The following is a 16,779-nucleotide window of genomic DNA, read 5'->3' on the forward strand; positions in this document are numbered from 1 at the left end:
TTCCAAGACTTCGTCGTAGGGCTTCGGAAAGAAGACATTTATATATGTGTGTATATTATATATTGTATGTTTCATATTTTCCTACTTGAATGTTATTGTTCTCAAAACAATCGAGTGATAAATCTTCCGAGCAGCGTATATAACCAAGGCCACCGAAAATAGATCTTATCTTTCGCTGGTCTCGGTATAATGCTGTATGAGCCGCGGCCTATGAAGCCTGTCCTATATCGTTTGCTAGCTTTAACCTTGAATAAATTAAAAACTACTGAGGATAGAGGGCTGCAATTTGGCATGTTTGATGGTAGGAAGGTGGATGATCAACATAGCAATTTGCAGCCCTCTAGTCTCTGTAGTTTTTAAATTGTTGAGATGGCTTTTTGTCTGTCCGTCCACCCTAAGATCTTAAAACCCACTGAGGCTAGAGCGCTGCAAATTGGTATGTTGACCATACACCCTCCAGTCATCAAACATGCCAAATTGCAGCCCTCTAGCCTCATTAGTTCTTTAATTTATCTAAGAAATTAATTTAGTAAAGCAATTAGCGCCGAGTGCATGAAATAATAAGGACGTGACAAAGCAGCGAGTCACAATACCTTTGACAAATGAAGAAGGAGTGACGGGGAAATATATAATACTATACTCTTTTTTTCCATCTGTCCAACCGCCTGTGGTGGTCGCGCATGGTAACACTGTGTCCCGGGCTTTAAATAGTTACGGTATGTCTAAAAGTTTTATGTAAATAAAAGGATATCTGGGTGTACATTTGCAACTGAAAAGTGTTTTAATAATTTACTGTATGCGAATTACACCGTTAATATTGGAAATAAGATATTATTATTATTGTTGAGTGTAAGCTGAATGTAACTATCTAAAGCCCGGGACGCAGTGTTACCATACGCAAACACCACAGGCGGGTGGACAGATGGAAAAAAACCTGAGTATAGTTGTCTTCACGAGGAAATGAATAATAATGATAATGGCGCCTCCCAGAATAAAAATGAAGAAACCACAAGAAGTGCCAAGGACGGGACGATTTGTCTCTGTCAGTCTCATAATCCCGGTGATATCCGCGGCGGAAGTTGAGTTAAGACTGAAGGTATTTTCGTCTGGAATATAATCTGAGGGTATTAAGATATTATGCTTAACGAGTTTTCGCGGAATCCTCAGCCATACGTTTGGCGCTAGTGCCTGTTTTCGAGGGTGATGTAATATGCATCGGTAACTGGCAGTAAGTATCGTCGCTTAGGGTGAAATATAATCTATAAACGACTCGTTAAATATTCTTAAAGAAGGAAGATAGATTCGGTTCAGCTGAAGTACGGTGGGATTATTTTTTTTAAATTTAGGTTTCTGTGGAAGTGGTCAAATGATTTTTTTCCCCACTACGTTTATAGCGGTCCTTTTGTGTGTGTGTGTGTGTGTGTGTGGAGAGAGAGAGAGAGAGAGAGAGAGAGAGAGAGAGAGAGAGAGAGAGAGAGATGCACTGTCTCACATAGATGCATAACATATGAATATTGAAACAGCTTATGAAATGTATGCTGGCTAAATGATGAATATTACAAAAGCCTGCAAGATTAAGTGAAAGTGAAAACAGTTGTGTTTATTTTGAGATTATTTTTATTAATATATGATATTCCACCTTTTAAATCGTTTAATTATTTTTCATTATGAGTGGGAACTGCTGTTAGGAGGTAAGCCACTCATAGAGACTTGACAGTTATATATATATATATATATATATATATATATATATATATATATATATATATATATATATATATATATATATATATATATATATATATATATATTTATATATATATATATATATATATATATATATATATATATATATATATATATATATATATATATATATATATATATATAGTTTTTTAAACTTTTTTTTACACGCATCGAGAATATTTGCACTTAGTACGGCATTCCGAAAGTTACCATGAAAACCGCCATCTGCCCCTCCCCCTTCCCTCCCCTCCCCCTCAATTCCCGCTGGAAAATGAAGTGACGTTGGAACTGTCCGAATATACAAAAAATAAAGGAATTCTGCGTGGCAGAGATTTAAAGCGGTGTTTTCTTTTTTTTTTTTTTTCTTTCTTTTTTTTTTTTTGAGAGCTTAAATGCCCGAAATATGTTCGATCATAATTTTTGTACCTACTCTGGGTTTTGCCAGGACAGATAAAAAAAATCTTTTGTCTTTTGTTTTCGGTTCCGAAAGAAAATAGCCCATTGCATTTTGGGAAATGGTGCTATTCCGGCCCCAAAAATTTGAATGTGGTTGACGGGTATTTGTCAATAGCTTCGAGGCGAGTTTTTATTTTTTTTTTTTATGGTAATGGTAATGCTTGCTTTAGCCTCGTCTGGGTCACCGAGATATTTATTGCAATTGCCTATACCTTATGTCACTTCACCTGGTATTAATGAATGCAGGTGTAACAATTCGATCACTACAGTTTCATTCAACGTCAACTTACTTAATGAAGCAGTTGGGTGCATATTTGCAAGTCTTTTTGTGATAAATACAATATATATATATATATATATAAAGTATGTGTGTAAGTGTGTGTGTATATATATATATATATATATATATATATATATATATATACATGTGTGTGTGTGTGTGTGTGTGTGTGTGTGTATATATACGTATATCTAATATAACATAATTTATATACACATTATATATATATAGGTATATCATATATATCAGTTGGTGGTGTGTGTGTGTGTGTGTGTGTATATGTAGTATGTATACTGTATATATCCTTTCAGAGAAAGGATATACATATGTATATAGTCTACGTATGTAAGTATATATGTGTGTATGTCTGTATTTATATACATACATACATGCGTATGCGTTCGTTGTAGGCTTAAAAAAAAATACTTTAAATCCCTGGTAACATATATCGACGAGAGCCCATGAAATACAACAGTACACACGGTAGTTGAGGCAGTGAGAGAGAGAGAGAGAGAGAGAGAGAGAGAGAGAGAGAGAGAGAGAGAGAGAGAGAGAGAGAGAAAGTAACGATTTTGTAATCGGCCAAACCCGTCGTGTCCACACCATTTGGATACAGCGTATGTATTTTTAGAAAGCATCAAACGCCTGCTTTAGACTCACCCAACACAGGTTGTCAGGAATTATAGCGTCCGCCATGATTCGGGGTCGCCTCATATCCTGGTTACTCTAGAGAGATATATTTGTGTGTGTATACATACATACATACATCCATACATACATATATATATATATATATATATATATATATAATATATATATATATATTTTAATATATATGTAATAGAAGGAGTCCATGAAAACAGAAAATATAGAAAGAAAGTACTATATTTTGATAATATAGTACTTTCTATATTTAGGCGTTTTTTTATAGGTTCCTTTTACTAGATGGACTTCTGTTGTCATAGAACATTTTTACCTGTCATATATATATATATATATATATATATATATATATATATATATATATATAATTTCATGGAACGCTCTTGAAGACATCTTTTTGCTGTTTTAAGTCAATTGCAATGGCTTTCATCTGTATGGATATTTGCATCCGTTGTTTTTTTTTTTTTTTTTTTTTTTTTATTTTTTTTTTGGATATTTGGCATAGATTTTTTGGTGTTTTGTCACTTTCAACTATGTTTTTTCATTTCATTTTTTTTTTTTTGCCATGTCTCGTCATTCTGTTATTTCATTCAATATTATATAGTATCTATATATAATGTGGTAGGTAATTTATATATATATTAATATATATATGTATATATATTGTCTCATTCAGAAATATTTTTCCAATTAGCCTCAATTTCCACATCCTGGAACTGCGATATATTTTATATTTAAGAAGGGTCTGTGTCCTTATTTTAATAATTGATTACGTTTTATCTATTTATTAATTAACGTGCTAATTCATTTTTTTCTTTATCACTTAGTTTTCTTTCTGTATTTCTCATTACCTTCTGTTCTTTCTGATGATCAACATAATATATTCTTTGGAAGCTTGAATTTCAAGTCAGTGATATGTGTTCATCTTCTGAATAATAATAATAATAATAATAATAATAATAATAATAATAATAATAATAATAATAATAATAATAATAATATACCCAAAATTACCTTGGATATTTCAACTATGTGAAACTCGTCCCTAGACTAATTATATTTTGTCATTCACGTTACTTTCCTTTCTGCCTTTGTCACGTCGTCTGCTTTTTGTGATTCGCTATTCCCCTTTTCGCCCCAGGTCTCTCTCTCTCTCTCTCTCTCTCTCTCTCTCTCTCTCTCTCTCTCTCTCTCTCTCGTCCCCCTTTGTCTCGTTATCTTTTCCTCCGTACCTGATTACAACACCCAGATGGCTCAAACGACCAGAGGCTCTCTCTCTCTCTCTCTCTCTCTCTCTCATGTTTGTATTCATCAATCGACCCCCCCTCGTCAGGAAGAGCAGAGCTCATGAAGCCCTAATTTGCATCGCTTTTCACTGCAGCCTTCCATCTCTCTCTCTCTCTCTCCCTCTTACGATAAACTTCTCATAAGGACATTGCTTTTAAAAAAATATCAGAGCTAAGTCTAAAACCACTCGTATCTATAGTACTAAAGCGCTCCATAGTGCAGTGAATAGTATTTATTCTTTACGTTTTACTTTTTAGGGCTTATTTTTACTATATTTTTAGAAAGCTTCGGCAATTTTGGCGCTTCGACAACGCAGCGAAGCTTGAAGTTTCTGTTTTAAAAGGTCAAGGTTGAGGTGAGGTGAGCTGCTGGATTATTCACGAACCCTCAGTGAATGCGCGGTAGTACGTCAGAAGTTGCGTATATAAGTTCAGTGAAAAGCTGATTGAGTCTGCGTAGTTTTGTTCAGCACATGTTAATTAAGGAAAAATAAATGTCTTTTGTCATATTTACTGGAGGTATTAGCTCGGTCTGTATCCGTCTATACGTGTCACCTCCGAGTTGCTATAGTACTAAACATGGCAGAAGCTCAATGGGACGCCGTTTTTTTTAGTATTAGTCCCTCGTGGATCAAAGATATCGTTTATTGATATATAGAAATGAGTGTTTATACTGCTTTATCTATTGATATATAGAAATATGTAGAAATGGGTATGTATAATACTTTGATCTCCGAGGGGCTAGTACTAAACACGGCGTGCCATTGAGCTTTCATGATTAGTACTAGTACCTCGGAGGTGACACGTATGTGGATACATACCGGGTTAATACTATGGCTGGACATTGGGTTGTGTTAAAAGTCTGTTTTATATGAAGTGTTTCAAGTTTTTGTTTCAAATGTAATTTTTTATACGAAGCGATGTGACGTTTTATTTCTGGTGCTGTAGGTATCACTAGCGTAACAATAATACACTGCTTTCTTTTAGACATAGACCGTTGCTTTCAAAGACAGTATTTTTCGAAGTATGTAAAGTCTTCGTTCAAAATTCGCTCTTACCCTCACTGTAGCTATCATTAACCTAGTGATACCATAGTCATTTCTCTCTGACGTATATGCGAATAATGTCACAACACCATAAGGCGTGTGTTTTGGATATCTAACCTGCCAGAGAGTCACTTTCATAATGAAATTTAAACTTGATATTGATGATAAATAATGCGAGTCAGTAATGAACCGGTTGGGGGTGATGGGGGTGGGGAGAGAAAGACAAAATGATGATGAGAGGAAGCGGAAACCGGGTCTTATCAAGACGATCACTTGGAATTCACTTAACGACTAGGTCTAGGCGCCGTCGCTTCGAGGAAGATTCGGAATCGATTATACTTGAAGGGCCGTCCCTACCACTCGGGTGGTAGTAGTAGCCTATTGAGTGGCTGCGTGTCCTTTGCGTTTTGGTTTTCTTTTTCTTTTCTTTTTTCTTTTTTTTATCTGCTGCAAGAAAGGATGTTAAAAGTTCGTCTCAGCTACCGTTTGGTCTTTGACAAAGTTCGTCTCAGCTACCGTTTGGTCTTTGACAGAGTTCGTCTCAGCTGACATTTGGTCTTTTTCCTTTTGTAGAAATAAAGTTTATTCTCATCTGCTGTTTGGTCTTCCCAAAGTTAGTCTCAGTTACCATGTGGTCTTCTTCCTTTTGTAGAAATAGTTTAGTCTCGTCTGATATTTGGTCTTTCCAAAGTTAGTCTCAGCGACCGTTTGGTCTTTTCCCTTTTGTAGAAAGTAAAGTTAGTCTCACCTACCAATTGGTCTTTTCACCTTTGTCCAGATGTTGAGTGATCCTAAAGGCCTGCCCACACTAGGTAACATTGTTTGGAAACAAATTTAGAAACTGTTTCCAAACAATGTTTCCTAGTGTGGACAGACCTTAACGCTTTCATGTATTTTATAGACTTCCATCCATATGTTTTTATAACCAAAGTCGATGAAGAATTGAAAATATTTCATCCTGAAGTTATATCCAATTTTTTATGTCATTTCTCCCCCGAAACTTTGCTTAGAGTTGAAGGAAAGCCCAATTAAATTGACCGATAGACAGATAAATCGTGATAAAATGGAATATGATCTGAAATGATGACTTGCGAGTGGGTGCAATTTGGTATGTTTGATGATTGGAGGGTGCATGATCAACTTACTAATTTGCAGCCCTCTAGCCTCGGTGGGTTTTTTTTTTTTTTTTTTTTTTTTTTTTTTTTTTTTTTTTTTTAGATCTGAGGGCGGACGGACAGACAATAGTTTTACAGTTAAAAATAAAACGGAGGCTTATGGTTCTTTATCAAGCCCCCCTCAGTCACGCAGGAAATAAATGCGCGCACGACATCTTGAAAGACTGAACAAAGCCCGCAGCTCAGCGAGACATTTTTCCCTTCTTCAGGAAAAAATTAGCTCTAATGGCCATCACTTTGAGAGCTTTTCCGGCTCATTTGCGTCGCTAAGATTAATTGCGTTGTTCCGCAGATCATATCAATTACCTAACGGTATTTTGCATATATTTGCTCTGCAAATGGTAGGTCTATCTGGCCCCCTTAGACCCCATTTAACCTAACCCAAGCAATGTAAAGTTAAGTTTATATATAGGTAATAGGGTCTGCTTTAAATCATTTATTTTAACTTTCTTTTTTCCCGGAAGAAAGCGAACGTCGACTGAGCTAGGTCTGACTTGGCCTAAGGCCATCGCTGCAAGTTCACGGCTCTGTATAGGCCTATTCGTCCTCCTTGCTGTAGGCATTACTTAAAGATCTTTGGAGCGTCCCTTCGGCACCTAGCTGCACCCTCTTTCATTTCCTTTACTGTACCACCGTTCGTATTCTTTTTCTTCCTTCTGACTTCCCACCCTCTCTAAAGAATTGTTGCCTAGTGCAACTGCTTTGAGGTTTTCCTCCAGTTACACCCTTCCAGACCATACTCCATCATAGATCTCAGCTCTTGGCCTGTGGCCTAAATTCTACATTACATTCTATTCTATTCTGAACGCACAGGAAAGCGATAATTCCAAGCTAAACAACCCTTTTCATTTCGTTCATATGCAGTCACCCAGAGACGGTAGGATACCGTCTTCCCTTTGTCTCGGTGACATTTATTGAACTCGATATGACTCCCGGCTAAGACATCTATTTGACACCGAAGGAGAGGCGCTCGCCAGTTGATGTGACACTGTGATTGGAGCAGATTTTGCCACGGTAATGGAAGGGATAGTTACACGGGTAATTGTGATCCTAGTCTTCTGTTTCTGGAAAATGACTGAGGATTACTTTTGGTGATTGTTATATAATATATATATATATATATATAGTATTATATGTTATATATTCATATAATAATTATATCTTTATATAATCTATATATAGAGAGAGAGAGAGAGAGAGAGGAGAGAGAGAGAGAGAGAGAGAGAATTTTGTTGACATAAACATTCTTAATGTATCTTGACTTGTTGTTACGTGCCAAAAAAGATATAGAATTGAAAATTATAACAAAGCACTCTTGTAGGAGCAAATATTTTGTGCACGCCCAGAGCAAAGTTATTTAAAGGTATAAGAAAGCAAAATAAATAAATTAATAAATGAATGAATAAATTAAATACTGTTGTACACAATACATTTACCAGATCGATTACATAGCAATGTTGGTAGATAATAACTGTGGCCTCCAATATAAAGGTAAGTGGTAGCATCTGCAAAAGAAAGGTAAGTGTTTTAAAGTGTGTAAAAGTGTGCGTTCTCTGGTTTGCCATTTATAGGACTAGGGCGTGGAATAGGTAGATAGTTTGGTTGGTCTATTTTTTGTTTGATTATTTTGAATCACTCGGTCTGCATTATGGGTTTGTTACGAAGTCAAAAGCCCCCGTCTATGGACGCCAAAACCCCCTCACTCTCTCTCTCCATCCACCTGCTCGTCCGCCATAGGAGAAGACCTCGCTCACTCTCTTGTCAGATGAGCGCAGTAAGTGATTTGTGCTTCTTTGTATCCAAGTCTTGCCCTCCCCTGCCTGAGGAAACACCAGGAATGGTCGTACACTTCGGCTGCTAAACTGGCAAGGCATAAAAAGAATCTTGAAGGACTGAAGAAGAATTAAACGAAGAAAGAAAAAAAAGAAAAAAAAAAAGAATGCGAACCACGAAGAGGAAACCATATCTAGATCTCTAGACGCATGATGGAGCTGCCACCAAAAAGTTGCTTGTAAAGTGAACCTGATATCTTTTGGTTGCTATAAGGCCGGATTTAAGACTACTATATTCTTTTTTAATGCTCCTTCACAGTCCTTTTACTTCCTCTCTCTCTCTCTCTCCTTCTTTCATTCACAACACTTTTGAGTGCATGGATCACTGCTGCATTATAGTCTCAACATCTCTGTCTCCCATATGCTTGTTTTGTCGGTTCTCTGCTCTGGCACGAATCTGGTTTCTTTTTAATTTTTAATTTTTACTTTCCCTCACTAAGTCGAATTTATTTCTCTGCATTTAGAGAATGGCTCTATTGCATCTTTTATCCCACAGGGTTTTAGTTCTTGATACAATAGATTGTAGTAGACCTGCAATAAATAGCGGGGGCATGAAGCTGGCACCGTTCATATATTTCATGCTAGCATAGATTTTTTCACCTTTGGTTTGTGGTGTTGTTTTCTCGATACGTAACAGTTCAAGCTTGATGAGTTATTTCTATAAACAGGCGAATCAATTCGTTGTGTAGTGGAAGCCGTCGCCGTCCGATGGTGACATCAGGACATCATTTTAACCCGAGTAGTTCAGGTGGGCGTTTGGCACCACAGGCACAGACACTGCCGGCCATTCTGGACAAAGGAGAACCGCAGTGAACGGTTCCACAGTATTGCCTCCCGCTCAATTATTCTTACCGAGATATGGAAGACGTTAGACCGAATCGAGAGAATTTAACCAGTATTAAACGTTATCTAAACGCTGAATGACCCGAGTAACCCAAAGGAGGAAAATGAATGTCCTGCTTAGGGCGGTTGGTTGGTGGTGAGGGAAGGAGAAGGTATATTATCGTGCCCCCGCCAACGCTCACCACCCTTCCCATGCACTATCTGCATTGCCGGGTTCCTCTCATGGCTCCCAGCTCGGGATCTCGGTGTCTACGAAAGCTTTTCACTTTTGCCTTTTCACTCCCCGTTATTTCCAACGATGTTGGTCATCAGATAATTGAATTGCAAATCTAAGAACAGTCTAAAAGGTCGTTGTTTTGATTTAGAGTCGATACGGTCGACGGTTCGGTGTCAAACGGAGGAGGAGGAGCTTAAACGGATCGTAGGCGACCCCCACCTGAAGAAGATGATGGTAACGGCGAGTTGGGGGGAGGTTGGGTAGACACGGAAATCAATAAGAAAGAAGGTGTAAGTGGTTGAAATGACAAGGATGAAGGAGGAAAGTCGAACTAGGAGAGAGTAATAGTAGTAGACTTAGTAGTAGCACAGTTGTAGTTATATGCTGTGGACGAATGTGCTATCTTAAAACCATTTCAAAATCAAACTGGGATAGATGTCAGTACGAAGAGACGGTTGCCAATAAAGCCATCGTAACGTATTCATTAAAAATGACGCCGGCTAGAAAGACTTGATCGTTGCAACGCTAAGAAAATATCTCTTAAATGAAGACAGTGAACTGATTGCAGCATTATTTTGCTATATAAAATTGATGCTTATTCTATAGTATAATATGAATTATAAAAGCTAATGTCTGTGCTTTAGATTGAAGCTCTGTTAACAGAATGACGGACTCTGCTGTATATTTCTTTAACTTCACGAGGTTGTTCATGACTTTTAATGAGAGAGAGAATGCTGCAGAATGCTAAATGTAATCAGTCTTCTCAAAGGAACCTCGCTCTTGAATTTCATTTCTTAGCATTTTCAGCTGCAGCTTCGTGTTCTTTATTTGCTTATGTAAAAGTTTTCTAAGGAAAGAAAAATATATTTAAAACAAAAGTTGCTCCTTTTTGGGGCTCTTTTAAGCTTGCTTCCAGTGCACATCCATCAGCCTATGTATAGAGATGACTCATTACGGTTTTAAATGTAGTTGTTTGCAGATGAAGATCGTTAACAGCCATTTTTGCTTTACATGTTTTTTTGAAGAGTAGATGATAATGATGATGATGAAAATTGACGTAGTTTTCAATCTTTGATATACTATTCCCCCATTTTTTTTTAATTGTCTAGCTGCCAACACCCATCTGAAACAACTGTGTAAGTTTTGAAGTCCACTGCCTCTTTTCTAGACTAGAATGCCTCTATGATAGACCAGTTTTCTCTGGAATTCCAGTTTTTTGTGTCCTGTTTTTTGAGCATTTCAGAATCTCGGCAATATTACAGGGCTTTAGATGCTATATGATAATATTTAACTTTATCCCATAGTTTTTTTTTCTGATATTAATATGATTTTCTTTTTATGATTTAATGGTTTTTTTCTCACATCTTTGTTTGGTGATGGTGTAAACGACTGCATGTACACGAGTTTGTGAGTGTCTTTTTGGCCCCCAACCTTCTTTCTCTTCAGTTTTGAGCAGATTTACTGACTCGTTTCAAGCATTGAGTCTTCTCCCGAAATCATGTGCTCTTGATATGGTTGATTTGCAACTCACTTGAACTTTGAGGACTATGTCGTGAATATACTGTGTCCCAAAAAATCTGACATTTGTAATTGAAAGGTGTATTTCCTTTTCTTCTTCACAGTTTTAAAGATCACAAAGATTTTTTCGATCAATTCAGTTAGATTATGAACCCCCCCTCCCACCTAATGACAATTAGTGTGTTCGTGGTTGTTGAACCATTCTGAGATAAAAGTCATTTATATTGGTTTTCTTTCAGAATATTTATTCTCATTTACTTTTTAAATTCTCACGTAAGTGCTTTGTTTTTCCAAAAAGATTTTGCTTTCGAGTTTTATTTCCTTTTCATGTTAATTTTTTTTTTATATATTTATATTTCCCATTTGTTGTAGAACTGACTACATTGCTGCCATGGTGGATTTAACCATTCTGCTTCTTTCCAGTGATCTTCCTCTCCATACTTTCTCTGTGACATCCATCCGTCAGAATCACGTTTCAATGCAAAGTTCAAGAGCACTTATAGGAATGACGGTTCACATTTGCCACCCCCCCCCAACCCCCCCAACGCCCCCCGCAAATAACATTTTCAATAAGAGCCTGTTCTATTTCACATCAAACATATCTCTCTCATGATACTGGCTCATCTCCTGTTCCCCCTTCTTGCACGTTCACCCATCACCCTCGTCACCCCCCTACAATAGTCTCTGTGTCTCTTTCCCTTCCTTCCAGCGTGTGGAGGAGGCTGTGTTCCTTAGTCGAAAAATCTCTCCAGTCTCACATCTCTGCATGGTCTGTACTATTACACAGGACCCCTTTCTCTCCTAGCTGTGCCACTGTTAGGCCTACTATACTTCCCTATAGAACCAAGTGCCACTGTTAGGCCTACTACATATACTTCCCTATAGAACCCAGTACTTTCACTCTCTAATAGATGAGGGTTCTTTCAGAGCATATATCCTTTGAAAATGTAGAGTGCGTGTGCGAGTGCTTGAGAGAGAGAGAGAGAGAGTGAGTAGCAACAGCAACCAACCGAAGAAGGTGTGCAGAGGGGAAGCCTGAGTTGACAAACTTTCCTTGCAGTCGGAGGAGCGAAGCAGACGATTTCTTCGGCCATCACATCGCAGCCGATCTGAGGGGCCCTTAGGCAGGGACCTAGATGATGATAGTTTACTTGTGTCTGAATACAAGACCCAGTATGCCTGGGTGAGAAGGGGCGGCTCTGCTAGGGGCCCTGAGGCCGCCCCGCTCCTAGAGGCCGACAAGGTAATCCTCCCCCTCCCCCCTCATGTGCAGTCAGTCACACGATGCTCCCAGGCTGCCTCCTCCGCTTTTTTTTGCAAAAAAGCTATAGTTCGGCTCTGTAGAGGAGGAAAAAAAGGCGCTAGAAAAGAGGGTGATGACCGTCCCTTTAGTATGCCAGCCATTCTTGACCATCCTTACGCTTCCCAAACCACCCCCCTCCTCCCACCTCCTCCTCCTCCTCCTCCTCTTCCCCCCCCAACAAAAGAGAAGCAGCCTTCAGCAGCGAGTATTTTTAAGCCAGTCTGTAAACATATTGATCTCCTCAGAAAAGACCTGTCTTTTATAGGTTAGCTTCCCCCATTTTTCTTAAATGATGATTCTCCCAGACTCTTCTTGTTTTTTATTTTTTTTATGTTTTTTTTTTATGACAGCTTTGGCCCCCACAGTGCTATCTCATATTCCGGTTCTGCTGAGCACTTGATGATATAATCCCTCCCATTCAGTCATTTCCAATTTTATTTTTTTAAGGTAGCCCCGACTCGGGGCTTTTTATTATAGGACCCCCTCTGTAGGTATTGCATTATTACAAAACCCGTCTAAGGTTCGAATTGTAAGATACAGTAGACAGTAGCTCAGTATACTTAACTACTCCATGGCTGTTTTCTAGAGTTTACACACTGAAGTTACTATACTGATTAGTACTACTGATAAGTGATGCATTAGCATAAAATTTTATATTAGGTCTTGATGTCTTATTTTCTGTGATAGTTTTAATAGTTCCCTGTTCTCAACCTTTTTCTACATCATCTCTGAAGAGGAGGCCATTGATACAGAGTGCCCTTGACTAGAGCGTAGAAGAGTATCATTTGTATCATATACTTTTTTCTCTCTCTGGAAACTACTTTGATAGCTTTGCCTATATAGTACTACCAAGTCTGTAAGCAGTTGTAGCATATTGTAGACAGTATAAGATCATTGTTGTAATATCTTTGCCAAGAAAGTTGCCACTAGTTGTTAAGGATTATGAAATCACCTAATGCCAATACTCTATATCACCACAGCGCTGTATAAAGCAAGTGTTTTCCCTTCAACCCCAACAGTACAGAGCAAAAAGACCGAAGCCAGAGACGGGATCAAAAAGTAATAATATGAAATCCCTGCTCACTTGGTCCAATGCTCGTCAGGTAATGATTAGCAGCATTGTGGTTGGTTCACCTGAGTTTTGATTACCCCTCCTGTCTTTATTTCCATTCCAAACGTTCTTCTTATTCTTCTTCTTCTTCTTCCTCTTACATTTTTTCTTTGGGAAAATATTTGACCACGATTTGACCACGGGAAACAAAAACACACACATTATCATCTCGTTTTCCTTGCAAAACAGATATATATTTTCGAAGCATTATGTAGATCTGTTCATGACTTTGAATCAATCAAGGAAACGTGGTTGTCATCATAAATAATTATAATAATTATAATATATATATCCCTTCACTGCAATGAGTTTTCCAGCATGTTCACACATATATCTTTTATGTGTCTGATAGTGTATATATATATAGTTTATTTATATACAAAGCAGCCACTGAACAACTATGATGTTTGTGCGGTGCTTCGAGTGAAGGTGTTTGTGTGGTTGTTTGTTTGTGTGTGGTTTTGAATTTTTTTTTTTTTTTTTTTTTTTTTTTGAGCGAAGGTGTTTTGTGTAGTTGTATGTGTGTGTGTGTTTTTTTTTTTTTTTTTTTTTTTTTTTTTTTTTTTTTTTTTTTTTTTTTGCAATCATCTTGAAATAGCGTTGGTTACGGATGACTTTGTAAAGTAAAAGGAACATTTTCTGTCATCGAATATATATATGTGTGTGTGTTCTTTCAAATGTGCCATATTAATGGCTATTAACAGAATCACACATGGGTTGTGAGAGCGAGAGACACAGGCAGACAGAAGTTAATGATTATAGTAAAAAAAAAAGGAAAAAAATGTGTCCTATATAGTGGGCATGTATCCGTATTGGGTTAAGAATCATCAATTCCAACTTTAACAAACTATGAAATTTTACTAGTTACGGATATAGTAAATATTCCAGTCGGACTTATCTTATTCAAATATATATAATGATGTCTCATGTCTCGGCTCAGAGGTTTTTTTTTTTTTTTTTGTTTTTTTAAACTGGCCGTTCTTGTGATACTGTATCGGTGAAAAAAAAACCAAACTTGCAATTGTCTTTTATTATGAAGATGTGTCTGATGTGTGAATGTATGTATGTATCTTAACACTGGCGGGTTTCCTACATCTACAAATTTGCCAAATATTCATTTGTATATGTATGTATATACTGATATATATAAATATGACTTTTCTTAGTAAATGCTGAACTGGGATAGTTGCGCGTATATTGGTCTGCTATGTATTCTTTTTATAAACAGGAGTGTGGAGGAGAAATATGATGGAAGTTGTATATTCAATTATTTTTCTGCATGCTGAATCATTTCTGTTTGTTACGCTTTATTTGTGTGTTGAGAGGGAAACCTCTCTTGTATCCATTGCCTTAAGATTTTCTGGAGAAAAAATATATATTATTATATAATATAATGTGTTCTTGTACTCTCATTTCTGTGTCCTTTCGTACCATTTTTTTTTTCATTTACCATTGTATTATCTCCATTTCTGTCAATGCATATGTATATAGTTAGTTTGTATAGTCTCCTTTAATTTGTAGGCATCATTTTCTTGAATTAATTCACTGCCTTTCGTAGCATTTATTGTGTCGCCAACTGGCTTTGTATTACAGAGTGGTAGTTTGATCTTTCTTTGAAGATTTTTTGATGGAGATATCTGTCCTTATAATTTATGCTTTGTGTTTTAACTTTTAAGATTTTCTAATGGAGATATCTGTCCTCATCATTTTACTTTTGTGTTTTGACTTTTTTTAAGATTATTTGATGGAGATATCTGTTCTTATCATTTTAATTTTGTGTTTTAACTTTAAGATTTTTAGATTTTTGTGGAGATATCTGTCCTCATCATTTTAGTTTCATGTTTTAACTTTGAAGATTTTCATGGAGATATCTGTCCTCACATTTTGAGTTTCGTGTCTCATGTGAATAATGGAGAGATTTTAAAGAAATGAATAGTAAAAAAAAATCCATGTTTATAATTATTCTCGCCATTCTTATGTGGCGAGACTTTTCGTACTCCGACCACCATACCCAATAGGTGAATGCCCTGTTGTGCCCACTAACGCCTCTCTCTCTTCTCTCTCTCTTTCTCTCTCTCTCTCTGGGCGCGCGCACACACAAACAACAGCCGCCCCCCCAGTCGACCCAGATCCACGTGAACGTCAACGGAAGCGCCGGCGGCGGCGGCGGCGGTGGGATCGCGTCCTCCGGAGGGCACGACGACGACGGAGCGGCTCCTCCTCCTGCAGGTCAGCAGCAGCAGACGACGCCCCGAACGCCTCGTAAGTCCAAGTCCATGGGTCGCATTCACACTGGTGGAGGTGGTGGTGGCACTGGGACGGAGGTAGGAGGAGGGGGAGGAGGAGGAGGAGGAGGGGGAGGTGGAGGAGGGGTAGTTGTAGGAGGAGTTGGCGGCGGCCATCACCACCATCAGCAGAATCCGCCTCAGAGTGGAGACGGCCATGAGAGACACCAGGAGCAGCAGCAGTCGGCCTCTACAGCGGCAGCTGGAGCTGGAGCAGCTGGAGCAGGGGCGCCCGCCACCTCATCGTCTGCTGCTGCCCTCCCCGAGGCACCAGCTACCACCAGTTGGCACCGAGGTCATCGGAGGGTCCCATCCGATGGCGTTGCATGGCGGGTTTCCAAAGGTATACATGGGATATTACACACGCAAACACACATACACACACACACACACACACAACACACACACACAAGCATCTCTGGTTAGTCAGTCATTCAACAATGACATCATCAACAGACGCAGTAATATGCGACCACATTCTCATAAGATTAAAAAATTAGCCTTTTTTTATTTTTTTATTTTTCAACTTGGCAAATGAATCGTTCAAATAGGTTTCAAGTCCCGTTTCTTCCCAAATTCAAATTCAGCATCGACTAAAATTATATATATATATATATATATATATATATATATATACTATATATATATATATATATAATTTTAAAAGAAAATTGATTTTGTCATGAGTGTCGTCTATGAATAAAGTTATCTAGAAATGAGCTTATATATATTTTCTTAAAAAGAAAATATATATTGTCATGAGAGTCATCTAGGAATAAACTTATCTAGAAATGAGCTCAAATTCATCTCAATAATTGTTATTTGCATAGAGCACGTTAGAACCTAGTTTGTGTACCTCTGCTGTTTGTCATGTATTTGAAGTAACCTCAGTTCAACGATTAAATAAAAGTACGTCTCAATAATTCTAATTATACTGAAAGCAGAAGGGAATATCACAAGTTTACTATATCCTATAGTAGATTCACGTCAATCGTGCATTTGACGCTCCTGATTGGCT

At 37.7% G+C, this 16,779-nt stretch overlaps 1 protein-coding gene across 50 annotated transcripts in view; it reads left to right on the forward strand.

Moving 5' to 3' along the window:
* The window catches only part of LOC135196123 (titin-like), an 856,828-nt gene that overhangs the window by 757,257 nt on the left and 82,792 nt on the right, over positions 1–16,779 (forward strand). For 30 of the 50 annotated variants that reach the window (XM_064222640.1, XM_064222602.1, XM_064222614.1 and 27 more), the window contains 3 exons: positions 12,123–12,305; positions 13,385–13,468; positions 15,585–16,104. In XM_064222640.1, coding sequence (XP_064078710.1) covers positions 12,123–12,305; positions 13,385–13,468; positions 15,585–16,104 — 787 coding nt within the window. The remainder of the gene's footprint in view (positions 1–12,122; positions 12,306–13,384; positions 13,469–15,584; positions 16,105–16,779) is intronic. The other 20 variants (XM_064222613.1, XM_064222617.1, XM_064222622.1 and 17 more) reach the window with 4 other exon arrangements.

Source organism: Macrobrachium nipponense, chromosome 17, assembly GCF_015104395.2.
Source record: "Macrobrachium nipponense isolate FS-2020 chromosome 17, ASM1510439v2, whole genome shotgun sequence".
NCBI lineage: Eukaryota > Metazoa > Arthropoda > Malacostraca > Decapoda > Palaemonidae > Macrobrachium > Macrobrachium nipponense.